The sequence below is a fragment of the Panulirus ornatus genome, chromosome 9, assembly GCF_036320965.1.
Source record: "Panulirus ornatus isolate Po-2019 chromosome 9, ASM3632096v1, whole genome shotgun sequence".
In the NCBI taxonomy this organism is placed as follows: domain Eukaryota; kingdom Metazoa; phylum Arthropoda; class Malacostraca; order Decapoda; family Palinuridae; genus Panulirus; species Panulirus ornatus.
The window spans coordinates 37,297,630-37,324,831 of record NC_092232.1 but is presented as its reverse complement, the minus strand read 5'-3'; the positions used below and the strand labels follow the sequence as shown (position 1 = coordinate 37,324,831).

At 41.6% G+C, this 27,202-nt stretch overlaps 2 protein-coding genes and 1 non-coding gene across 4 annotated transcripts in view; 1 reads left to right on the top strand and 2 right to left on the bottom strand.

Moving 5' to 3' along the window:
• LOC139750345 (protein singles bar-like) overlaps nucleotides 1–8,548 on the bottom strand; it is a 41,549-nt gene extending 33,001 nt beyond the window's left edge. Inside the window, exons 1-3 of one of the 2 annotated variants that reach the window (XM_071665028.1) lie at nucleotides 8,393–8,548; nucleotides 6,662–6,912; nucleotides 6,173–6,355 (exon numbers count right to left, since the gene is read on the bottom strand). In XM_071665028.1, the coding sequence (XP_071521129.1) occupies nucleotides 6,173–6,355; nucleotides 6,662–6,844 (366 nt within the window). In that variant the 5' untranslated portion in view covers nucleotides 6,845–6,912; nucleotides 8,393–8,548. Of the gene's footprint in view, nucleotides 1–6,172; nucleotides 6,356–6,661; nucleotides 6,913–7,382; nucleotides 7,448–8,392 lie in introns of those variants that run through there. The other variant, XM_071665029.1, reaches the window with a different exon arrangement.
• A 3,318-nt stretch (nucleotides 8,549–11,866) lies between these two features.
• Nucleotides 11,867–11,938, top strand: TRNAW-CCA (transfer RNA tryptophan (anticodon CCA)). The gene has a single exon. It is a non-coding gene; the product is annotated as a tRNA-Trp (tRNA).
• Nucleotides 11,939–14,608: 2,670 nt separating this feature from the next.
• The window catches only part of LOC139750344 (salivary peroxidase/catechol oxidase-like), a 67,084-nt gene continuing 54,490 nt past the window's right edge, over nucleotides 14,609–27,202 (bottom strand). The window contains exons 11-17 of the mRNA XM_071665027.1: nucleotides 24,816–24,986; nucleotides 24,487–24,640; nucleotides 21,570–21,736; nucleotides 18,960–19,054; nucleotides 16,416–16,556; nucleotides 16,059–16,227; nucleotides 14,609–15,642 (exon numbers count right to left, since the gene is read on the bottom strand). Of these exons, the coding sequence (XP_071521128.1) occupies nucleotides 15,550–15,642; nucleotides 16,059–16,227; nucleotides 16,416–16,556; nucleotides 18,960–19,054; nucleotides 21,570–21,736; nucleotides 24,487–24,640; nucleotides 24,816–24,986 (990 nt within the window). The 3' untranslated portion in view covers nucleotides 14,609–15,549. The remainder of the gene's footprint in view (nucleotides 15,643–16,058; nucleotides 16,228–16,415; nucleotides 16,557–18,959; nucleotides 19,055–21,569; nucleotides 21,737–24,486; nucleotides 24,641–24,815; nucleotides 24,987–27,202) is intronic.

Sequence of the window (27,202 nt, the reverse complement as noted above, 5' to 3'; positions counted from 1 at the left end):
GAAAATACTATTTTGCACACTAGGGGAATGCAGTCACCTTTGAGGCAGTCTTGTGGAGAAGTTATATTCATTGTTAAAAAATTTCTTTTTTCAGATTTGAGCCTTCTCCTTTATGAGCCATACTACAATCAGAGAAGGGAACTTAACTTATTCATGCTTTCCTATAAAATTTCTATGAAAGTACAATTTCTCCATACTACATGGCTTTCCTTCTTCACTCTTTTTCTGTTGGCTGTTGTCAGAAGTGGTAGGTGAGGAAGTTCCTCTCCTTCACTGTTCTTTTTTCTGTTACAAATAAGATTAAGATCTTAGGACACTACTACTGTCCTCCAGCAGATAGCCTAGTCAGGGAACATTTGTTTTTCATTATTTGTCCCTATGTACTTCAATGACCCTATCCTGACCCAGGTTTCTCTCCTGATTTTTCCCTTCACCTGATCCACTTCCTCTTCTGAAAGTTTCTCTCAACCACGTTATCTACTTCAGTCTCCCTCCTTCTCCAATTTCTTAAATATGGCTCGCAAGTGTGTTGAGTAACTAATCTGTCATAATCAAAATCATAAACGATATGGCAGTACAAATGTAAGCAAACTGCCCCAGTCATTTTTTCACTGGCAGATCCATTTTCTAGGATTATGACCAATGTTTTCTTCTGGAACTGTTGTTGCCTCTGTAATGGGTGAATTAAGAATGTAAGATTTTCCTTTTTCACTCTTAAAACCAATCTTTCAATATCAAATTACTCTTTTGTGGCAGGTTTATAAGGAAGAGGGTAATGTGGGGTTAAACAAGTGATGTAAAATACCAAGAAACATTTTTTTTTTTTTTTTTTTTTTTTATACTTTGTCGCTGTCTCCCGCGTTTGCGAGGTAGCGCAAGGAAACAGACGAAAGAAATGGCCCAACCCCCCCCATACACATGTACATACACACGTCCACACACACAAATATACATACCTACACAGCTTTCCATGGTTTACCCCGGACGCTTCACATGCCTTGATTCAATCCACTGACAGCACGTCAACCCCTGTATACCACATCGCTCCAATTCACTCTATTCCTTGCCCTCCTTTCACCCTCCTGCATGTTCAGGCCCCGATCACACAAAATCTTTTTCACTCCATCTTTCCACCTCCAATTTGGTCTCCCTCTTCTCCTCGTTCCCTCCACCTCCGACACATATATCCTCTTGGTCAATCTTTCCTCACTCATTCTCTCCATGTGCCCAAACCATTTTAAAACACCCTCTTCTGCTCTCTCAACCACGCTCTTTTTATTTCCACACATCTCTCTTACCCTTACGTTACTTACTCGATCAAACCACCTCACACCACACATTGTCCTCAAACATCTCATTTCCAGCACATCCATCCTCCTGCGCACCACTCTATCCATAGCCCACGCCTCGCAACCATACAACATTGTTGGAATCACTATTCCTTCAAACATACCCATTTTTGCTTTCCGGGATAATGTTCTCGACTTCCACACATTTTTCAAGGCTCCCAAAATTTTCGCCCCCTCCCCCACCCTATGATCCACTTCCGCTTCCATGGTTCCATCCGCTGACAGATCCACTCCCAGATATCTAAAACACTTCACTTCCTCCAGTTTTTCACCATTCAAACTCACCTCCCAATTGACTTGACCCTCAACCCTACTGTACCTAATAACCTTGCTCTTATTCACATTTACTCTTAACTTTCTTCTTCCACACACTTTACCAAACTCCGTCACCAGCTTCTGCAGTTTCTCACATGAATCAGCCACCAGCGCTGTATCATCAGCGAACAACAACTGACTCACTTCCCAAGCTCTCTCATCCCCAACAGACTTCATACTTGCCCCTCTTTCCAAGACTCTTGCATTTACCTCCCTAACAACCCCATCCATAAACAAATTAAACAACCATGGAGACATCACACACCCCTGCCGCAAACCTACATTCACTGAGAACCAATCACTTTCCTCTCTTCCTACACGTACACATGCCTTACATCCTCGATAAAAACTTTTCACTGCTTCTAACAACTTGCCTCCCACACCATATATTCTTAATACCTTCCACAGAGCATCTCTATCAACTCTATCATATGCCTTCTCCAGATCCATAAATGCTACATACAAATCCATTTGCTTTTCTAAGTATTTCTCACATACATTCTTCAAAGCAAACACCTGATCCACACATATAAATATAAATATAACCTTCCTATTTCAATGCTGCAGATGTTTTGTGGGTTCTATTACTGGTAGTATTCTGTCATAATTAAAATATGCTCCACTCAACTGCAACACAAGTCCTTTAGTTTGGAAAATGATGAATTCAGGTGGCAGTGGGACAGATCTTCTACGCATTAATTTGATCCCTCTATCATTTTAAATATCAGAAATAACCTAGCATACTTGCAAAACTCAGATTCAGTTGAATTCCAACATTATGAGACGGTAGCATTCTGGGGAATGCATCAACGATAAAGGAAATATGGCATTTCTATACCTTATAGAAAAGTTAACTTTTTGTATTACGCTTTATTCAGTTTCAAAATCAACTTACAAACTTAAAGTTCTACAGAATCCTCACAAGTGCCATGTGAATGTCTCATCTCAGCTGCCCGTAAGGCAGTTACTTTTCTAATGGCTCTGTGCTTAGCACAAGGACATTAAAAAATGATGTTGAAACACTATTAGCATTCCAACTCTTCATGTTCTAGTTCACAGACTTTGATGTAAGAGTTATCAGTAGAGTGGTGATACAGAGTGCTTTTACCCTAAACATTTTTTGTTTCAAAGCCCTGCCTACTTTATGAGAACTTAAATTCAATAGATTAGTAAGAACTGTATCTAAAATCCCATACTCTATATCAACTCCACAGAGCGTCAGGATCTCATGATTCCAGTGGTACCACCTTCATTAGAATCTATCAACTAAAACATATGCATCCGTCACATCTTAAGTTACCCTTCCATAATGTCAGTGTGAAATTTTGTGACATATGTAAGTAGATTCCACCAAAACAGTGTTGTAATTACCGGTGTCTCAACCTCTTTGGCAGGATGAGACACCTAGTGAACACGGAATTAGTACCCTTGGGCACTATGGTTAAACCCATGAGCATGACTGTGTGAATCATTAATATCATGTCCCAACTTATTACGTCCAAATGCCTCTCTCTTCTCTTTCACTAATACTCTTACTTCTTCATCCCACCACTCACTACCCTTTCTAAACAGCCCACCTCCCACTCTTCTCATGCCACAAGCATCTTTTGCGCAATCCATCACTGATTCCCTAAATACATCCCATTCCTCCCCCACTCCCCTTACTTCCATTGTTCTCACCTTTTTCCATTCTGTACACAGTCTCTCCTGGTACTTCCCCACACAGGTCTCCTTCCCAAGCTCACTTACTCTCACCACCTTCTTCACCCCAACATTCACTCCTCTTTTCTGGAAACCCATACTAATCTTCACCTTAGCCTCCACAAGATAATGATCAGACATCCCTCCAGTTGCACCTCTCAGCACATTAACATCCAAAAGTCTCTCTTTCGCGCGCCTGTCAATTAACACGTAATCCAATAACGCTCTCTGGCCATCTCTCCTACTTACATAAGTATACTTATGTATATCTCGCTTTTTAAACCAGGTATTCCCAATCATCAGTCCTTTTTCAGCACATAAATCTACATTTGGACGATTTTTGCAGGGAAAAAATGCAATTGAGTGGGAGAAGTATAAAAGAAAGAGACAGGAGGTCAAGAGAAAGGTGCAAGAGGTGAAAAAAAAAGGGCAAATGAGAGTTGGGGTGAGAGACTATCAGTAAATTTTAGGGAGAATAAAAAGATGTTCTGGAAGGAGGTAAATAGGGTGCGTAAGACAAGGGAGCAAATGGGAACTTCAGTGAAGGGCGCAAATGGGGAGGTGATAACAAGTAGCGGTGATGTGAGAAGGAGATGGAATGAGTATTTTGAAGGTTTGTTGAATGTGTCTGATGACAGAGTGGCAGATATAGGGTGTTTTGGTCGAGGTGGTGTGCAAAGTGAGAGGGTTAGGGAAAATGATTTGGTAAACAGAGAAGAGGTAGTAAAAGCTTTGCGGAAGATGAAAGCCGGCAAGGCAGCAGGTTTGGATGGTATTGCAGTGGAATTTATTAAAAAAGGGGGTGACTGTATTGTTGACTGGTTGGTAAGGTTATTTAATGTATGTATGACTCATGGTGAGGTGCCTGAGGATTGGCGGAATGCGTGCATAGTGCCATTGTACAAAGGCAAAGGGGATAAGAGTGAGTGCTCAAATTACAGAGGTATAAGTTTGTTGAGTATTCCTGGTAAATTATATGGGAGGGTATTGATCGAGAGGGTGAAGGCATGTACAGAGCATCAGATTGGGGAAGAGCAGTGCGGTTTCAGAAGTGGTAGAGGATGTGTGGATCAGGTGTTTGCTTTGAAGAATGTATGTGAGAAATACTTAGAAAAGCAAATGGATTTGTATGTAGCATTTATGGATCTGGAGAAGGCATATGATAGAGTTGATAGAGATGCTCTGTGGAAGGTATTAAGAATATATGGTGTGGGAGGCAAGTTGTTAGAAGCAGTGAAAAGTTTTTATCGAGGATGTAAGGCATGTGTACGTGTAGGAAGAGAGGAAAGTGATTGGTTCTCAGTGAATGTAGGTTTGCGGCAGGGGTGTGTGATGTCTCCATGGTTGTTTAATTTGTTTATGGATGGGGTTGTAAGGGAGGTAAATGCAAGAGTCCTGGAAAGAGGGGCAAGTATGAAGTCTGTTGGGGATGAGAGAGCTTGGGAAGTGAGTCAGTTGTTGTTCGCTGATGATACAGCGCTGGTGGCTGATTCATGTGAGAAACTGCAGAAGCTGGTGACTGAGTTTGGTAAAGTGTGTGGAAGAAGAAAGTTGAGAGTAAATGTGAATAAGAGCAAGGTTATTAGGTACAGTAGGGGTGAGGGTCAAGTCAATTGGGAGGTGAGTTTGAATGGAGAAAAACTGGAGGAAGTGAAGTGTTTTAGATATCTGGGAGTGGATCTGTCAGCGGATGGAACCATGGAAGCGGAAGTGGATCATAGGGTGGGGGAGGGGGCGAAAATTTTGGGAGCCTTGAAAAATGTGTGGAAGTCGAGAACATTATCTCGGAAAGCGAAAATGGGTATGTTTGAGGGAATAGTGGTTCCAACAATGTTGTATGGTTGCGAGGCGTGGGCTATGGATAGAGATGTGCGCAGGAGGATGGATGTGCTGGAAATGAGATGTTTGAGGACAATGTGTGGTGTGAGGTGGTTTGATCGAGTAAGTAACGTAAGGGTAAGAGAGATGTGTGGAAATAAAAAGAGCGTGGTTGAGAGAGCAGAAGAGGGTGTTTTGAAATGGTTTGGGCACATGGAGAGAATGAGTGAGGAGAGATTGACCAAGAGGATATATGTGTCGGAGGTGGAGGGAACGAGGAGAAGAGGGAGACCAAATTGGAGGTGGAAAGATGGAGTGAAAAAGATTTTGTGTGATCGGGGCCTGAACATGCAGGAGGGTGAAAGGAGGGCAAGGAATAGAGTGAATTGGAGTCATGTGGTATACAGGGGTTGACGTGCTGTCAGTGGATTGAATCAAGGCATGTGAAGCGTCTGGGGTAAACCATGGAAAGCTGTGTAGGTATGTATATTTGCGTGTGTGGACGTGTGTATGTACATGTGTATGGGGGGGGGGGGGTTGGGCCATTTCTTTCGTCTGTTTCCTTGCGCTACCTCGCAAACGCGGGAGACAGCGACAAAGTATAAAAAAAAAAAAAAAAAAAACTTATTACGTACCTTAAGCAATACATTAAAGGTTGCCTCTATCACACTAAAAAGGTTGTACCGTCATGCTCAAGGGGATAAGACTAGTATGGACAGCATCTATACCAATAAAGAATTATATGCTTTCTCTATTTTGTGACTTTAACAGGCATTATTCTTTCCCTTTTTCTTTCTTGCTTTTCAGATGAAGCTACTGTACTTTAAGGCCTGATTTCTGACAAAATTTGATAGAAGCAATAATTCAGTTAGTGGAGCTACCAATAAGTTCTATGGGAGTAAGAATGATGGTAAAATTTTTCTTGATAGTTATAGTGAATTATGCAATGGTACCTTAATGTGGATTTGACTTTGAGCCGTTGCACTTACCAGCACAGATGAGCGAATGATATGGAAGGAGTTAGCCGAAATTAGGTAGCAGAAGACGAGAAGGCAAACCACAAAAATGCAGGCTGAGATGGTGACCAAAAAGAAGGTGAAGGATTCTCCTATTGAGGAGTTGTGAGGAAGGCCATACGTGAGCACCAGCATCAAGCAAATGGCAGTCAGGATCTGTGGCAATGACAAAGATCAGTAACAAAATGTAGAACCTCTGGAAAGTCGGTAATTCACACACATACACACAAAAGTTATGTTTGTGTTATCACTTGACAAATAACACAACACTGAAAGTCACCCAGCTCATGTGTAACACCGTTCAAGCCTTAGGGGGATGAACAATAGTGACTGGTGATTTTTACATTTCGGGAGTATAAGGTGTAGATGTTCTGAGACTCGTGATAACAAAGACATTAATCTTAATTCAATTTTAACCTTTTGCACTGTAACTTGTAAGGCTTTGAAATCTCAATGGCGTACCAGCTGAATTATCTTGAGCACGCCAGGTTTGGACCTAAGAAAGCCCACGTGAATGCAAGGGCAGCAGACGCAGCAGCCGCAATTGATGCCACTCTCACCACCACTACTGGTGTAGGCCGTAGGCTGGATCACCGTGGGTCGACCACCGCCGGCACTCCACCCGACCGTAGGACCTCGATTCATCTCGACGCTGCTGGTTGGATTGCTGCTCCTTCAGTAGAGTGCAAATAGATGAAGTGGTGAAGAGCAGTCTGAAACGATTCATCCAGATATCATAATATCCAGGTATTAAGGAATGCTTGATGGTAGGATGAAGAAATTCTCTTGCAAATGTTTTGAATGTTGCTGACCAGGAGTGGCTTACCACTTAATGAAAGTGGGAGGACCTTAGCTTTTTCAGTTGACTTACACGAATGACAAGATACTGGTTACGCGTGATGAAATTTTAATATGAATATTCAGCACAGATTTTCCACGTATAAAAGGGAAATCTTCAGAGGACGTGCAACTCTTCAGATAAGTGCTGAAGCCCCCAACCATCCCCCAGCATCTTGACACACTTAGGATACTAGTGAAAAGGGCGAGCAGTAAGGAAAATGTCTGCAGATAATTATAAAAAAAAAATCATAAACTATTGCAAAGTAAGCCGTAGTCATGAAAAACATTTTCTCCACATACTGGGAACTTTGTTGCATGAACTTATCTGTGAAATTCTACTTACCTAAAGCTTAAAGTTTACTCAACAACACGGGCCCATCCTGGTGAAGCAAGGTGTCCGCGGGCCGACTGAGAGACAAGGGTATACAATATTAGTCACTGGTGGAGATAATTGGGCGACTGTGACAATATTTTTACTCTGGGAACTGACGTGACTGGTGTTCTAAAGGAACCCGTCAAAAGATTAAGTGCAGCCATATAACAGGACTAATGGTTGCAGGCAGGAGGAAGTTGTGAAAGAGGTCTAAAAACGGGATGTATTCAAGAGAAGCATGGCGGAGGAGACACTATATCCACTTGGGCAGTACAGTAAAAACATAAAATGTAAAATTATGTCTCCTGAACTATATCTGTCATGACGCTAGTCATCATGAAATAACAGTATCCGTTTAACTGATGACCATCCCAAGACATCGGCCGAAATCCATAATAAGTTTTCTCTATTTACGAAACATATTAATTTGTCTCGCCGAATAACTCCCTTGATTACTGCTATGTTATTTTGTTATCAAATCTTGTAACTTATTACAAAAATGGTCGCTGGTCTCGTATTAACATTTCTAGGTATATAAACAGTATTCAGTTCTATGAGAATTTGACAAATACTTGTGATTTAATGCAGCAATATAATTCTTACCCACAACCTTTGACCAAATCCTAGACACGCGCGTGATTCAGAAGCAAGGTCGGGTGAGTAATGTCTACCGGCCAGCTGTCACAATGCTCTACATCACAGAGATTGGGTTGCAGGACTTAGTGATTTGTGAGAAATTTGCAATAACACCACAACAATACAACAGCAATCCTAGAAACTGACGTAACGGGACACAATCATTTCTCTCGAGACTTGAAGTAAGAATTTCCAAGAGCAAATGTAATGATACTAGTGTTTATGAGACATCTACAGCGAAACTCTACTGTATACGGGAACTAGTGGTCCGTTGGGAGTTGTGACCAAATCTCGCCGAGAGTAAAGTTTGGTTGTGACAGAACTATACACTACCGGAGACTAACCTTACAACCTGGTGATCCAAGGGTGACTGGTGAGGTACTGGCACCGGCAGTGACAGTGGGTGTCCTCGTCGCCACCACCACCGATGGTTATTTTGAGAGGCGGTGCGGGAGGACCCACCCACGATACCACATCCTCCCTGTCGCCCTCACCAACTCTCAGCCACACCCATGCTCTCTCCATAACTCCCTCCTATTTGTATTCGTTCCTTTAAAAGTACTACAGCTGCAACTGCTTACATTACTACTACTGCTACCACAAAATAATGATAATAATAATAATAATATTAATAAAATGATAATAATAATGATAATATATTAATACATCTATTATTATTACTAGTATCATTATCATAGTAATACAAATAATAATAATCTGACAAGCATACACACACGATAAAAAGCATGTCAGAAATGATGTAAAGAAGTATTTTTACGATATCAAAAGAGTGAATGAATGGAATATCGTTCAGCTGTTAAACTATAGATGCTGACAGCAATACAAAAGTCAAAAAGGTTGTATGACTAAGTTCAGCAAATGGTCCCCCTCGAGTGAACTCCTTCCCCTTACTGTAAAAATAGGTAATCACACACAAACAAACTTTCTGCCGTCAACCATCAGAGTAGCCGTCAAGCACATGGATGAGAAAATGTTTCGTAAACTTTTCATATCCTAAATAAGTCCAAACTAGAATATGCTTCTCAAGTTTGATCACCGCACCAAGTGAAAAAAAAAAAAGAAGAAAAAAGCACAAAGAAGTAATAGAGGTCTAGAGCATGGCAACAAAGAAGGAGCTAGAATTAAGAGAACTTAAGTAACAGGGATAGACCACAGGCTTTAAGTTTGTCTACCTTGGAAGAGATAAGTGTATGGGGTGACCTGATCAAAACCTCCAAGTTTATAAAACAGATTGATGAAGTGGACAGTGAAAAGTTCGAAGAGACGTGTAACCAGAGGACATAACATAAATACAAAAACTTTTTAAAGAATTATATAAAGAAATTTTATAGTATAAAGAGTGCTGGGTGAATGGAAGAGAATGTGTTTAGACATGGGCAATGCAGACAGCACGTATAGATTTAGAAAGTTTGCAACAGTCGAGAATGTTCAAGAGATGGGGGTCTCACAAAAGTAAAACTCCCTGCCTGTCCAGCACAAATAGGTAATTTTACACACACACACACTATATATATATATATATATATATATATATATATATATATATATATATATATATATATATATTCCAAGTAAACAGTCATGCTTGTAAGGATGTGTCGGATGATGCAGAATGCTGACGTTCGTTACCAGGAACGCCCATCCCGACCTGAATGAACCCGTCGGTCGCCAGAAAGCATCACAGACAGACGCGCCCAGCCTCTTATAACGTACGTACTCTAAGGCGACTCTAATTTTTGTGTAAGTTAACGTACGTACTCTAAGGTGACTTTCTAATTTTTTTGTGCAAGTTTTCCTTTAACTATGTCCGTATGTGCACTGTTCTTTTAGTTTATACGATGGGAAAATCTGGTGTGCGTTGACGGTGTTGGCAATATATTTCAACAAATTTCAACATTTGTTTTTCTTCTGTGTTTAAGCTTATGCGTGCATGTGTGCGTGTACTTACTATCTACCCTTTACGTGGAAGGGGTTCTTCACTCGTGGGGCAACCCATCTTTAACGCGTAGCATTCATACTTTTTAATAAAATATGCTAGGCTCACATCTATATCCTAAGTTCATTCCATTCATCCTGACCTATGGTTAAGAAGTTCTTCGCCTCAGTTGACGTAATGTTCTCTGGTTGTTCTCTGCCAGTGTAGTAGTTATCAAAGGACTGTTCACTCTGCGTCATGAAGTTAGTTTGAAAGCTTAAAAGGTTGCGATCAGGTCACCCGTCACTCCTCTCTCTTCCAGGGTAGGAAATTTAAGGCATCTAGCCGTTCCCTGTAACTCAGCTTTCCTGCCCTTCTCTGCTTCTCACTATGGTGTCGACAGGGAGGGGAATACATTACTTACTGCAGGATGGTCAGCAGAGTTCCACCGCCTCCCTCAGTCGCTGGTGTAGTTGAAGCGTTGAGGGAGGGAGTGAGTGAGCATGTTAATCGAAGGATAACATTTACATTAGGCTCTGCTGCCACTCTGCCTCACTCACCTCCTCGTTATGCAAGACCATTTCCTTCAGCCATGTCAGATATATCGTTGTTTACCAACAACTTTTCTCATCTGCTGGTAACTCTGTGGTCTCCATGGTATAGTGTTCACCCTCCGTGTGGACACTGTCCTTGTGTTCCTCAGTACACCAGAGAACATAATCCATAAAAAATCAAATACAGGTAATTGACTTAAATATCAATATCTTTTTAAGACCGACAAAAAACGAACCACCTTGAAGGATTCCTGTGGTAGAAAGCTATGCAGTAGCAAGTTATAGTCTTCAAGGCTGTCAGTGTCAATTTATATCACCAGCCAGACCTTAAGCATCTTCAGGGATCGCTATAATTCGAAGGCTACACCCACACTCATTTGTTTACAGCCATTCAACATAGGGCTATACCACAAGTGGAAAGTCACTTCGGCGAGGCTATATCTCACTCTTTCCCACAAAGTCCAAAATCTTCAATTCTTCTTTACTTCTCTGTAGAAAAGTATATGGGAGCCACGATGAAAGTTTTCCGGGCGAGTTTAAGGAAATGTAACCGCAAAATAGATAACGTGTAAAGAACCCTGGGGGAGAACAATAGTGGTGGGACAGACCTCGATGCTCTTATGTTCGTTCGAGACGCTTGGCGTCGCCCGGGAAAATTTGGTACGCAAAGCAGGATGAACGAGGCTAGTACAGACGCTTCGTTACCTTTGTATGCATGTTCAGGGATATTCCAGTTCTGTTATGCTAATAAATGAAATGCCAAGTTTACACAGGACTATAAACAATAGGGATAATCACAGAGATTTGTAGTAAGGATCACAGGACCGTACGTAATATGAAGAGAGATGATGTTTGTTACAGGGGGAAAGAGGCACGCCGAGTGGTATGAGGTAACTGATGTAGTTAACATCGAAGTGTATGTAAAACCACATATTAAGGGAGATCCATGTATTATAAGTAACAAATCTGTTCCAAGTGATTTTACAGTACAGGTAAGTGAAATTGTACAAGATTCTGTTAGTGAAGATGACATTGCCTATTTGTTATAGGAAAGGTGCTAGAATTGATATTTAAAGGTGCTTCGTTATTATCCGGAGTTTACACTCACGGATATCCCCCCCCCCCACACACACACCTTTGCTTATATATCTTTCACAGTCTCCAAATGCGTCACTTGTGTTCTCTATTACTTCATCGTAACATGCATATCCTCTCAGTGTACCAAGATATTCAAGATGGCGCAGAACTACGTAACCAGATACATTTCAGCTCGCAGGAAACAACGAGACAAACGTTATACTCTACTAATTTACTCTCACAAGTTCAGCGGCCCCGTGGCGCAATGGTAGCGCGTCTGACTCCAGATCAGAAGGCTGGGTGTTCGAGTCACTCCGGGGTCAGCGAGAAATTGTTTTCTTCAAACAACCTGAACAGATTTTAGACGAATAAGGTTATTCACCTTGCAATGGTATAATAAGACGGTTTCGTCAAATAATTCTTCATATCAAGTTTTTACTCAGGAAAAATCACATCATGCGCGAGACTTCCTGCATGAAAACATAACTAGGTGTTAGTCCGACATACATTTAAGGTTGAAGAGGTTTATACCACGCAGCACAGACTCAATACATTTAAGAAACCGATTGAAGTTTCAGGAATACGTCAATGATGAGGGAGAGATGCAAGAGGCATTCAAAATACTGCGTGAGCCAAGTGGTTTCTAAGGTAGGAGTGGAGGCATAGGCTAGGGTACTCCATTTAGCCTTCTGATGAAACACTATTTTCCAAGATGGAACGAGTTTATATTTCATAAACAACTAGGTTTTGTAGCATACGGCCTAAACATTTACAGTGCCAAGGGCATAAGTAGCCTCCCCCTTTATTCCTGGGCAGCCTCTACTATAATCCCGGCCTCTCCACCGTGGTAAACACCAAGCAGGAAATACACAATGATACATCAGTCACTCGTGATGTCAACAAAGTGAGAAGCTGGTCCACAGGGCAAGGCCAACACCCCAGCCACCCACCGATCGATACCTGGGTTAGTTACTGGTGAGGAGAAGCCTTGTCTCCTGCTACCGCACCTCCCTGCCAAAAATGCAGGTCCAACCGTTCCCTTCATCACTGCTGCTCGCTCTCCTACCCTACAACACTGCAGGTTGTACCGGTTCCCTCTCCTACCCTACAACACTGCAGGTTGTACCGGTTCCCTCTCCTCTTTCCAACACGGCAGGCTCTACCGTTCCTTCTCCTACTCCAACATGCAGGCTCAGCCGTTTCCTCCCTATTTTTCCCTTTCTGCTCTCGCACACTTACCGTATCATAAAAACCATCTAATGACCATTTGCCACATGGCCTTTCAACCCATTATATGTTTTCTGTAGACCCATAACTGTCATAAAAACGATTCTTAAAGTATTCAAAATTCTTTCAAATCTAAACACCTGGTTTCCAGAACCTCTCCCTCTCCTGAGGCCCCATTACTAGTTTGTAATCATAGGCTTCTTGCACATTTCCACCTTATCAAGCGCCACTCTTTCATACACCTAAAATGAAATATTATACCTTTAATATGAATATTCTTTTGTCTCTTTTACCTAAGGACATTAACTATGCTCTCTGCCGGTCCACTTGGAATGCTTGGCAAACTAATCAAAATTCTCTCCCATCCATTTCTACAATTATGATGCAGGGCTTTCACTACTTCACTTATGTTAGCCGAGACGACACGGGCAACTGAAGCCGTAATCAAGTCATATCCCATTAAAGCTATGCATGTATACATACCATAACGAGCCAAGTACCCATTTTATCGACAACAGCTGGATGAACAGCTGGGTTGTGTGGATCTTTTGCCGTAAACAGGATTGAAACATATGCGCTCGACCACTGGCAGTCCACGAAAGCATTACTGAGGAACGCTACCCGCTACACCACAGTAGTCCATGGATTGTCTGATCCCACACGCACTACATCTACTTCTTATCATCTAGTACATTAAGCTTTTAAATGCTTGCTTGGCCTTGTACCATTTTCGCATCTGCCTTCCTCCAAGTCGCCCGTTTATCGTCTTGGTCTTACTACTCGCCATCCAAAATATTTTCTTTATAAAGTTTATAGATACTTGTAACCTCCCTCCCTCTCATGTTCTTCCTCTTATACTTAAGAATTTGTCTTTACCTACTACTTTCTCTAGTAGCCTCTCCACACACACACACACACACTTTCCGTCCATTATACCACCCAAGCGTTTCCCTCCCTTTTCCGCTATACATCAAGCATCCCCATTCCAGTACACTACTCTCATGTGTCCACTTCTCACCTTATCTATACTACACACACCGCTAGTGCATTTCAGTAACTTTCCCTAGATACCTACCACACATCAACCTTCATTTACTCTCATCTTTTACCGTTCTTCACGATCTATTGGCATCAAACAAATTTACAGGTCACCACTAATTTTACACATTCTTTTCCTTAACGACCAGAAACATTCACAGTTGCCTCCACCAAGAAATAATCAGACATTCCACCTTGCGGCCCTTTTTAACATGTTTCCATTCAGTAATCTCGCCCTTGCATGCCTGCAGATTACCAACAATTGCTTTCGACTCTCAACCCACCCGAATCACACACGTATACTGGATTATGCGCCTTTATTTCTTGACATTCCTCTTCCATCACACCTCGGCAAGCTTCCTCCTCGCCCACCTTATTCATCTACAGTAGGTAACCTATTTCCCCACACCCTCAATAATAAACCTAAATTGCCACGTAATCCACTCTAGCATTCATATCCCCCTACCACTAGGATTGGATCGCTTGCACAAGTATTCACTTGTCTCCGCCCGGAAGGAACTACTCCACTTCTCACTGCCTGATGCACGTCCTAAAAATCATCACATCTCGTAGTCTGCTTCCACACAAACCCACAACATTTTCGAATGTTCTTCCTTAAACATAGTTCTACCTTCGTCACATAAATGTAAAACCTTCTCTTATGACAGAAACTATCATAGGTTACTGACCTGTTGTAAAGATGCCTTGCAGGATAAATAAAAGTCCAATGTCCGTATACAACACGTTATAAATAATAAATTTCATTGTACAAAATACTGTTATAATTTCACTCGAATACAGTCCTTTGTCTGGAGATAATGAATGTAAAATTACTCAGTTCAAATAAGCAGGTGAAATATATACAATGCAATATATGTATATTCTAAAATTAGGGTCCGAATCAATTTCATCCAGGTAGTAAGAGCAGGCAAATATTTCAAGATACTAAGCATCGGAAATATTTGATAAAAGCTTCAACCTACTGACAAGCTGCTTCAACCAATCACCTTACAGTGCTTCACAAAAAAATAGCCACACCATTGTAAACTAACACATCAGGAGCTTTAATGCTTTCTACCAATATCCAGTTTCACTTTTGATTTTCGCATGTGTAACTTTGGTCTTTTTAGATAATGAACATCCGTGATGACAGTATGTTACTTCCTTACAATGTTTCTGTCTCAGACTGTCATTATGACAGAAGATCTACGAGGTGACAGGTCTTCCACTCCTATCACTGTTCATGTCTGCATTGTATAGTTGAATGATAAAAAGTTGTAACCTGAGGTATGCTTGGATGAGTGTCATCTCTGGAAATATATTACAATGAAAGACAAGTGGCAGCGCACAGGAAAGTTAGGAGAACGCTCAACATTTCGCCTCAGATTCTCTTGCAGAACAGCGAGGCACAAGGTTCTCTCTCTCACGGCGTGGCTCCAGAAGTTGCTTTGGTTACCGAAAATACAGGTTAATGCAACTTTATAATTCCTCAGCCTCGGTGGGGGATGTCTGCAGGATTATCTTCTTGTCTTCTGTCTTATATGATTATCCTGATCCAGTTGTACACCATCTCTGTGGCCGTCAGACCCGTGTTAAGTACCCAGGACACACCCTCACTGTGGTCGTCAGACCCGTGTTAAGTACCCAGGACACACCCTCACTGTGGCCGTCAGACCCGTGTTAAGTACCCAGGACACACCTTCCGGCAATGTTCGTCCTCCACCGGAGCCCTGCAGCCTCCTGAATCAGGCTGACACTTCAACTGAAAGAGGAATAAAACCTTAGCGTACACTCTACCCTACACCAGCTCTAAACCAACTGTGCATTCTTCTCCACACCAACTGTACATACATTTCCACACTAAATGGTCCATCTGCTCCACACCAAATATATACTAGTCTCCACACCAACTGTGCATTCTTCTCCACACCAACTGTACATACATTTCCACACTAAATGGTCCACCTGCTCCACACCAAATATATACTAGTCTCCACACCAACTGTACACTCTGTTCCACACCAACTGTACACTCTGTTCCAAACTATCTGAACATTGTTGCTTTTACGAACCAAGGTGTCAAATCCTCATGCAATAAACAACATTTCTCAGCATGAGTATGTTTACCATCCTACTTTCTTTACCACGTTGTTTCTATACAACTCCCGACTCACGTACTTGACCATGTGGTTGACAGACACAGTAGCTGCAGGGAGACACAGGAACCACTCTGCCTGGGGTATAGTGGTGGCCCAGGAACACACAGTACCTCTGCCCATCGTACGGATCTTCGGCCCACAAGTCGAGGTTTGTTCCTGGCACGTCCTCACACGTTACGAGGGGGTTCCTGCAACACACATTCGTCAAAATGAATCTCTCTCTCTTTCCTTTGCCTTCCATGAAAACCTTTTATCAGATACTTCTAATGGCAATAAAGTAAAGCCATCCGTAACTTTTGCACAAGGTCAGAATCAAAAATACTAAGAATGAAATCACAATAATTGTCAAATTTCCTCCCTGATAAAAGTTACTGACTTTGCACCATGTATATGAAAGACATTCTTCGGTATTTTGGGTGCCAAATCGTCCATGCTCTCACACACTACCCGTGCAAGCGATGACCTCCGGATGGAGTGAAGCTGGTCGACCGAAAATCCAGCGTCTGCATTTTCATACCTGTGGAAAATGTACAGCATGTCACATCGCCTCGACAGATGATGGTCAATATCTGAACAGTCTAATCATCATATCGTAAAACTAAAGAAAAAAAAAAATGACCCGTAAATTTTAAAAAATAATTTTTTTTTTTTTTTTTCTGATCAACTACTCACAGCAGTAGGTAAGGTAAATGTAATGCTGCACACGTTTACTTAAAGCAGCGTTGCCTTGGCTAGGGAAACATTGAGGAAGTTCTATACTAGTGAAGCAAAGCAAGATGAAGTGAAATATATACAAGAAAGACTTACCAAAATCTGTCTCCACGTTTCAGATTGAGGAACTGGTAGGAAATGATACAGGCCAATGTTGGTCCCACCAGGCCTCCTAGCACTGGATTCTCTGCCTATGGACGAAGGACAGTTACTGGCACAAGGTACTGCTCATTAAAAGATAAATTTCGGGTGCTCAGTCTGACTGAAATGGAGAATATGGCTTTTGCAACCTACAGGGTTGTGAAGATTTGTCAACCGTTTAGAAAGTCGCGAGGAAGAAAATCAGTGTGTCACGTTACGTGTTCGCAACAGTATACATACAATGTGGTAGTGCAACCGTAACGAGCTTAAATTTTGACAACCTAAAGTTTCTCTTGCCAGCGGGAAACCAATACGAAAGCTTAAACAGCGTCGTCTGCACCAATAACAACATTTAAGACTTCATACATCATTCCTCAAGCGGAGCTGGAGCGACGTGAAAAACAACCTGGATCATCATCGAGTGGCAGGAACCTCCGCCTCTCATAATGCAACCTTTATAGGATTTTCGATTCGTTTGGTTACCACATTTGCTTCGAGTTCCCGAGCTTTAGAAGGACGACTCATTGAAAATTCAAACATTGCAGAAATCAACAATAAAAAAATGTATTTCAATTGATACTGAAAAAGGTTCTCGAGCATAAGTCACCATTTGACCAGGACTACTTGCAGAGAACAGCATGTCACATCGCCTCGACAAATGATGGTCAATATCTGAACAGTCTAATCATCATATCGTAAAACTAAAGAAAAAAAAAATGTCCCGTAAATTTTAAAAATAATCATACTATTTGAAGTATATGCACAATGGTCGTCACATATAGAAGATATTTCTAGATGTGCTTAAAAATATTTCTTTTTACTCATTACCATGAGCTGCTCCTGCTTCAGTAGTACAGGGTTCTGATCAACTACTCACAGCAGTAGGTAAGGTAAATGTAATGCTGCACACGTTTACTTAAAGCAGCGTTGCCTTGGCTAGGGAAACATTGAGGAAGTTCTATACTAGTGAAGCAAAGCAAGATGAAGTGAAATATATACAAGAAAGACTTACCAAAATCTGTCTCCACGTTTCAGATTGAGGAACTGGTAGGAAATGATACAGGCCAATGTTGGTCCCACCAGGCCTCCTAGCACTGGATTCTCTGCCTATGGACGAAGGACAGTTACTGGCACAAGGTACTGCTCATTAAAAGATAAATTTCGGGTGCTCAGTCTGACTGAAATGGAGAATATGGCTTTTGCAACCTACAGGGTTGTGAAGATTTGTCAGCCGTTTAGAAAGTCGCGAGGAAGAAAATCAGTGTGTCACGTTACGTGTTCGCAACAGTATACATACAATGTGGTAGTGCAACCGTAACGAGCTTAAATTTTGACAACCTAAAGTTTCTCTTGCCAGCGGGAAACCAATACGAAAGCTTAAACAGCGTCGTCTGCACCAATAACAACATTTAAGACTTCATACATCATTCCTCAAGCGGAGCTGGAGCGACGTGAAAAACAACCTGGATCATCATCGAGTGGCAGGAACCTCCGCCTCTCATAATGCAGCCTTTACAGGATTTCCGATTCGTTTGGTTACCACATTTGCTTCGAGTTCCCGAGCTTTAGAAGGACGACTCATTGAAAATTCAAACATTGCAGAAATCAACAATAAAAAAATGTATTTCAATTGATACTGAAAAAGGTTCTCGAGCATAAGTCACCATTTGACCAGGACTACTTGCGGAGAACAGCATGTCACATCGCCTCGACAAATGATGGTCAATATCTGAACAGTCTAATCATCATATCGTAAAACTAAAGAAAAAAAAAATGTCCCGTAAATTTTAAAAATAATCATACTATTTGAAGTATATGCACAATGGTCGTCACATATAGAAGATATTTCTAGATGTGCTTAAAAATATTTCTTTTTACTCATTACCATGAGCTGCTCCTGCTTCAGTGTACAGGGTTCTGATCAACTACTCACAGCAGTAGGTAAGGTAAATGTAATGCTGCACACGTTTACTTAAAGCAGCGTTGCCTTGGCTAGGGAAACATTGAGGAAGTTCTATACTAGTGAAGCAAAGCAAGATGAAGTGAAATATATACAAGAAAGACTTACCAAAATCTGTCTCCACGTTTCAGATTGAGGAACTGGTAGGAAATGATACAGGCCAATGTTGGTCCCACCAGGCCTCCTAGCACTGGATTCTCTGCCTATGGACGAAGGACAGTTACTGGCACAAGGTACTGCTCATTAAAGATAAATTTCGGGTGCTCAGTCTAACTGAAATGGAGAATATGGCTTTTGCAACCTACAGGGTTGTGAAGATTTGTCAGCCGTTTAGAAAGTCGCAAGGAAGAAAATCAGTGTGTCACGCTACGTGTTCGCAACAGTATACATACAATGTGGTAGTGCAAACGTAACGAGCTTAAATTTTGACAACCTAAAGTTTATCTTGCCAGCGGGAAACCAATACGAAAGCTTAAACAGCGTCGTCTGCACCAATAACAACATTTAAGACTTCATACATCATTCCTCAGGTGGAGCTGGAGCGACGTGAAACACAACCTGGATCATCATCGAGTGGCAGGAACCTCCGCCTCTCATAATGCAACCTTTATAGGATTTTCGATTCGTTTGGTTACCACATTTGCTTCGAGTTCCCGAGCTTTAGAAGGACGACTCATTGAAAATTCAAACATTGCAGAAATCAACAATAAGAAAATGTATTTCAATTGATACTGAAAAAGGTTCTCGAGCATAAGTCACCATTTGACCAGGACTACTTGCAGAGAACAGCATGTCAAACTTCTCAATAAAATCAAAGCCACTCAACTATCAGTTCTTTCTTCCATCTGAAACATTATGAACATTGATTTCCAAGTTTTCAGAACAGTAGGATTACTATTTATATTTCCTAAACCGGTAACAACGGAGTGTCGGTCGATCAGAGTAATCTTGATCATTTCATGAAATTCCCACAAAGTATCATAATAGAAACTTCCATAAAGCTTAAGTGAATTAGCAATACAAAGTACTTCAAGCCACAACAGACCACTGGGTTCTTTTTCTTCTGTTTGTGATGGTGGAAGATTGAAAACTCACAGATTAACAAGTAAAAGAAAGTAAACATAATTCGGAGATGATACCCTACAAGCTGTCAATGTGATGAACGAGGTGCACACAAAGCAAGTCGTGGACTCCAAGCGAAATATCAAGTCTATTCTCAAACGCATCTGTAACAGTTCTGATATTACTGCTCTGACAGACCTCGAAGTAAAACGTTTGTCCTAGAGTTTGTATTCATCAATTCGACAAAGCAGACGAATTGTCTCCAGTAACTAGCTATTATCATCAAAGCCTTTGGTAATTTTGAATATGTCAATTGGGATGAAAGTTTAAATGGAGAAAAATTGGAGAGAGTGAAGTACCTTAGATACCTGGGAGTGGACATGGCTGCGAATGTAACCAATGGAGCGGAAGAGAGTCATAGGGTGGGGAAGGGGGCGAAGGTTCTGGAAGCCCTGAAGAATGCGTGTCTGAAGTTAATAGTCCCATGAATATTGCATGTTTGCGAGGTATGGGCTATAGACAGGGTTGTACGGAAGGGGGTGGATGTTTTGGAAATGAGATGTTTGAGGACTATGTGGTGTAAGGTAGTTTGATCAAGTAAGTAATGAAGGGGTAAGAGAAACGTGTGGTAATTAAAAGTGTGGTTGAACGAAGTGTGCTGAAATGATTTGGACAAATGGAAAGAATGAGTGAGGAAAGGTCAGGGTAAGTGAAGGGAACAAGGAGACCAAATTGGAGGTGGAAGGATGGAGTGAAAACTATTTTGAGCGATTGGGGCCTGAACATGCAGGCAGGCGAAAGGTATGCACAGAATTGAATTGGAACGATGTTGTTTACACTGGGGTCAAGGTACTGTCAATGAACTGAACAGGAGCATGTGAAGCTCTGGGGCAAACCATGGTAAAGGTCAGTCGAGCCTGGATGTGGATAGGGAGCCGAAGTTTCGGTGCAATACAGCGGCCTTTCTTCGTCTGTCCCTGGAGCTACCTCGATAACGCGGGAAACTGGAATCAAATATGAATAAGATATATGGAAAGTATGAATTCACGTTTTTATCCTCTCCTTTCGTGACAGTAACAGGATTTTAAAAGAGCACTTAACATCATTGATGAAAGCTGGGGATGCTTTTACGAAATATATGGCTTTTGTACATCAAAGCCACGTAAAATACAATGCAGTGATTTAGAATGTACAAAATAAAGGCTTAAGACAAAGTTAACCATATAACTTGTGTTGATATGTGAACGATGAGGGGAGAAGATATGTTGATAATTCGGGACAATAATCCAGGAATAGTACTTCCCGGTGATGTTCCAAGGATAATTTTTTCAAGTTAAGGGAACGAACTGTTAAAAAAATATTAAATTACGACGACTATATTGGTAGATTAGTTTATGTACCATATAAAATGCGAACGTATAATATTCAGATGCATATTAAATCTACCGTACGGGAAAATTTTCTCTTACGGAATTGTAAAAGAAAACGGAAATATTTGAAGATGGACTAATAAAAAATGATAAACTTTTCGACAGAATCAAATATAGACATAGAAAATCAACATGGCACAAACCCTCAGATAAAAATTGTATATCGCTGGATGAAAAGGGAATTTAAGAGATATACAATTACTCTGAACAATAATGATATTCTTACCAAAGCTCCAACAAAGAGGTCTATATCTTGTACATGAGTATACGCTATTCGGATGACATCAATAGCATGTCGACTCATGAATGGTTCAAGATCTTCCCAGGAAACAATCGCTCTCTTTGTACAGACGGCGAGGTAAGCAGAATATGACGCTATGGCGTGGTCCCGACCTGGAAAAATCAAACAAGAAATATTCCAGAGTTAAAAGTTTAATTTAAAATTTTTGAAAAGGTTAAAATTTTGAACCATCTATATTTTCGTTCTTTGGAGTGCAACACACACACATGACTGTCGTCACCGAGAGAATTATACTTTTGGGATAATGGAAGCATGAGACGGGAATATCTTGTGGTATGTTCAGTAAGAACATACCACAGTAAGAACATACACTTTGAGAGACGGAATATGCAAATATAACAGAGCCGGAAGTTGGTTGCCAGTAAGACGTACCAAATTGCTATCGGGACGATGAACGAAGAAAAGTAGTTGAAACAACGTACAAGAAAGCTTAACATCATATAAAAAACGTCCGAGGGAAGGTGTAAACAACTTAAAAAAAATTACTTGCTCGTACAGTGGTGGTGGAGTTTTGCACCTGTGGGGGCCCGTCTCTAACTTCCTTTGCTGTTTAACATTTACTTCTGTATAATTTCGACATTCATAGTTTTACATCTTATTCATGTAGAATTCTTCGACTGCTGTAAAAATATTGCTTTGCATCTTTTGCAACAAATTTCTTGCTTACTGTCTCGTTGAGGCTTTAGTTGCCAGTTCTTGCCATTTTAAAGAACCGTTCACTGTTTACATTGTGAAATTTAAGAACTTTGCGACTGTGGCAAGTCTTCTGCGATGCTTCTCTTCTTGACGATAAATAGCTTCTCAATGTATCTCAGCTTTCTTATTTTAGATATTTTGTTGTCTTTCTCTTCATAAAGATCTTACGAGTCTTTTTAAATGACATATGAGTGAGGTGGAAGACGGGGAACCTGGTTGACTAACCATATGCAAGTGTCTACCAATTAAATCCAACGTACATACACAACAGAAACTGCAAAAACATTTCGTTCAAAAGTAACACTTCTATAAGAAATGTCTGCCAATATAATGTGAAGCTTAACCCCTTACACAAGGCAAGTGGTTCATGGGAATTTTACTCTAAACATCTTTCCGTTACCTATGGCTCAATTCCCATGTTTATTTGGACATACAGCCAGGCAACACGTCTCGCGGGAAGGGGCTCTGACGAGTTGGGATTCTAGTGCTGCAAGATGGCAGAAAACAGGCACGTCCACTTCATGAATGATTGACAACCCAGCTATAAAGGACATTCACTGATACCATGAACTTCATTTCGCACTTCTTGTTGCAGGAAAGGGTAGTATGACTTGTGGAGACCCTTAAGAATGGGATGAGAAATATGACCATGGGCAGTCTGGGAACTAAAGGTTCTCGTTTGACTAAACCACATACCGGCTATGCTATATTGAGATTTTCCTCATGGAAAGAAGGTTCCATTCAATGTTGACAGTTTGGAAAGCATTTCGGTGGACTGCATGCTACAAGGAGTAACTGGAAAAAAAAAATCATGACAAGCATGATGATAGATTTCTATCTCCCCAAGTTGATGTTGGTTGTGGCAGTAACTGAAGTGGAAGCAGTCGTGGTTACTCGAGTGGGTGAAGTGGTTCCTGCTGTCTACTTAACTACAAGGTGGACGTCTGGTTTACAGCCTGAACGATGGTGGGCGGGAAGGTAGCCAGGAGCTCAAGGAGGGACAGCTCACAGTCACTGAGGAGTCACCTGGCGACAACCTTACGTCTACAACAGGTTTACGTAAACCATTGCTCAGTTTCAGGATAATGACCCAATCTCTAGGTCCGGGTGGTGATGAATACTATCAAATCAGCCACAAACGGGACTAACTTTGATTAGCTTCTTTCAACTGTAAACTGGTTGACTGTCTGCAAAGACTGGCAAATACCTGCACTAACTTGCTATCCTGTCTAGTAATTCTGCCAACACAGATTTACTCGAGGAACTAAAGATGTTATTGAAATATATATTGTTGTCAGTCTTACTGTGACTTAAGCTTAACAGTGACAGTTCTCATGGGAACTTTACTTCCTCTGCATTGCACCTCTTCAGGTTCAGTCAGTAAGTAGCCTTATGGCTAGTTTCCTTAAACTCTATCAGCCAAACCATCAGAATGGCTTTGTCCCAGAGAGTCTACAATTGCAGGTCTGAGCCAGAGTTTTCCTTCAGTCCCTTTAACAACTCACCTGGCATCACCAATTTTCCTGTTAACCCCAGTAATTTCCCTCACCTCAGCAAATAAAGGCTTTCAACGCTTATCTCCTATGCACATTCTTGCCCATGAATGTGTACCAGAGAACATGCTCAATTGAACATACGTTAAACAGCTGTCAGAGTGCCAGCCTACATCTGGAGGGAGGGAGGGAACTACATTGTGTTGGCTGGGCAGATCCCTAACCCTCCCATGTTAAGATCATCATTTGTCCTTGTCATGCGACCAGTGCTCGGGGTAAATTACATACCAAAAGCTCAGATTACTTACAACATAGACGCTTAATCAAACCTTTTGCAAGAACTAGACACGAATTATGCGTACGAGTGTGTAATCTGCCGTGTGCATCTGTAGAACTGCAACATTAATGCTTTAGCTATTCATGTTGAATTCAGAAGCTACTGACTACGGTACAAGAATCCATACAGAAAAGGAGAGCAAGTAAGGTAAATCATCTTTACCAACATATATCATCGTTGCATATCATGTGTAACAAGACGTTTAAATAGAGTGTAGAATTCAGGAACCAATGACGTTAGGGACACTGGGAGTAAATCATGATCTAAACTTTTTTTTTCTTTCACTTGCCAACATTATCAGTGATCCAAGACAAACCTCTGGCGATGTTGAGGGCGAAGAGGTCCTGGCCCGAGTGTGGAACCTCAATGACTTCGAAGAGTCTGTGGACGATGGTGTCCGTCAAACGAAGGTCTACCATGTTTGTCGTGGTCCCCACCAGGCCACGCAGCAGCCCATCGTAATTTCCAACCTAAATTTAAGAAAAATATAAATCGTTCATGTCTGAACCACTTTCCAAACACACGACCATTAATAAGTTTAGGAATTATATTTGTCTAACCCAACAGCGCACAGTGTGGTGTCCAGGACGCCGACCAACACACATACACGCTGAGGAGACTTTATACTGTGGCCGTCGTACTTACCCCAAAGACGGCTGATGGATTATGGAAGGTGTCCACCAGGGGGATGGAGGCTGAGGGGCGGTAGTGAGAGTCCAGGAGCACCAGGTCCTCAGCCACCAGACTGTGGCCAACCCTGAAGGCTGCCGTAGCGAATTCATTCAGGATTCCGGGGTTGACCTTGGTGTTATAACCCTAGAATAATGATGGAAAATATCATAACATTAATAACAAGTCTCGTGCTCTGTCGCCACTGAGGTTGTACGTTGAAGATTTATGCATTTTAAAATTCTATACGTTTTTGTTGGTCAAGTTAATTTCTATAAAGTTCCAATGTTTTCTTGTCCATTTTGTTATTTTTGCAAATAAATATATACAACAGGCAGGAGGTCGAGAGAAAGATGCAAGAGGTGAAAAAGAGGGCAAATGAGAGTTGGGATGAGAGAGTATCATTAAATTTTAGGGAGAATAAAAAGATGTTTTGGAAGGAGGTAAATAAAGTGCTTAAGACAAGAGAATAAATGGGAACATCGGTGAAGGGGGCCAATGGGGAGGTGATAAGTAGTGGTGAAGTGAGAAGATGGAGTGAGTACTTTGAAGGTTTGTTGAATGTGTTTGATGACATAGTGGCAGATTAGGGAGTTTTGGTCGAGGTGGTGTGCAAAGTGAAAGGGTCAGGGAGAGTGGTTTGGTGAACAGAAGAAGTAGTGAAAGCTTTGCAGATGATGAAAGTCGGCAAGGCGGCGGGTTTGGATGGTATTGCAGTGGAATCTATTAAAAAGGGGGGTGACTGTGTTGTTGATATTCAATGTACGTATGGTTCATGGTGAAGTACCTGAGGATTGGTGGAATGCATGCTTAGTGCTATTGTACAAAGGCAAAAGAGATACATGCGAGTGTTTAAATTACAGAGGTGTAAGTTTGGCGAGTATTCCTGGGAAATTATATGGGAGGGTATTGACTGAGAGGGTAAAGGCGTACAGAGCATCAGATTGGGGAAGAGAAGGGTGGTTTCAGAAGTGGTAGAGGATGTGTGGATCAGGCGTTTGCTTTGAAGAATGTATGCGAGAAATACTTAGAAAGACAGATGGATTTGTATGTAGCATCTATGGATCTGGAGAAGGCATATAAGAGTTGATAGAGATGCTCTGGAGGGTATTAAGAGTATACAGTGTTGGAGGTAAGTTGCTAGAAGCAGTGGAAAGTTTTTATCAAGGATGTAAGGCATGTGTACGAGTAAGAAGAGAGGAAAGTGATTAGTTCCCATTGAATGTCTGTTTGCGGCAGGGGTGCGTGATGTTTCCATGAATGTTTAATTTGTCTATGGATGGCGTTGTTAGGGAAGTGAATGCAAGAGTTTTGGAGAGAGGGGCAAGTATGCAGTCTTATGGATGAGAGGGCTTGGGAAGAGAGTTCGTTGTTATTCGCTAATGATATAGAGCTGGTGGCTGATTCGGGTGAAAAACAGCAGAAGTTAGCGACTGAGTTTGGTATAGTGTGTGAATGAAGCAAGCCGAGAGTAAATGTGAATAAGATCAAGGTTATTAGGTTCAGTAGGGTTGAGGGACAAGTCAATTGGGAGGTAAGTTTGAATGGAGAAAAACTGGAGGACGAAGTGTTTTAGATATCTGGGAGTGGATTTAGCAACGGATGGAACCATGGAAGCGGAAGCGAGTCACATGATAGGGGAGGGGGCAAAGGTTCTGGGAGCGTTGAAGAATGTGTGGAAGTCGAGGACGTTATCACGGAGAGCAAAAATGGGTTTGTTTGAAGGAATAGTGGTCCCAACAATGTTATATGGTTGCGAGGCGTGGGCTAGAGTTGTGAGGAGGAGGGTGGATGTGTTGGAAATGAGATGTCTGAGGACAAAATGTGGTGTGAGGTGGTTTGATCGAGTAAGTCATGAAAGGGTAAGAGAGATGTGTGGTAATAAAATGTGTGTGGTTGAGAGAGCAGAAGAGGGTGTACTGAAATGGTTTGGTCACATGTAGAGAATGAGTGAGGAAACATTGACACAGAGGATATATGTGTCAGAGGTGGAGGGAATGAGAAGTGGGAGACCAAATTGGAGGTGGAAGGACGGAGTGAAAAAGATTTTGAGCGATCGGGGCCTGAACATACAAGAGGGTGAAAGGCGTGCAAGGAATGGAGTGAATTGGAACGATGTGGTATACAGGGGTCGACGTACTGTCAATGGATTGAACCAGGGCATGTGAAGCGTGTGGGGTAAACCATGGGAAGTTTTGTGGGGCCTGGATGTGGAAAGGAAGCCCTGGTTTTGGTGCATTACACATGCCAGCTAGAGACTGAGTGTGAACGAATGTGGCCTTTGTTCTTTTCCTAGCTATACCTCGCGCGCGCGCGCGGGGAAAAGTGGGGCGCCACTTCATGTGTGGCGGGGTGGCGACGTA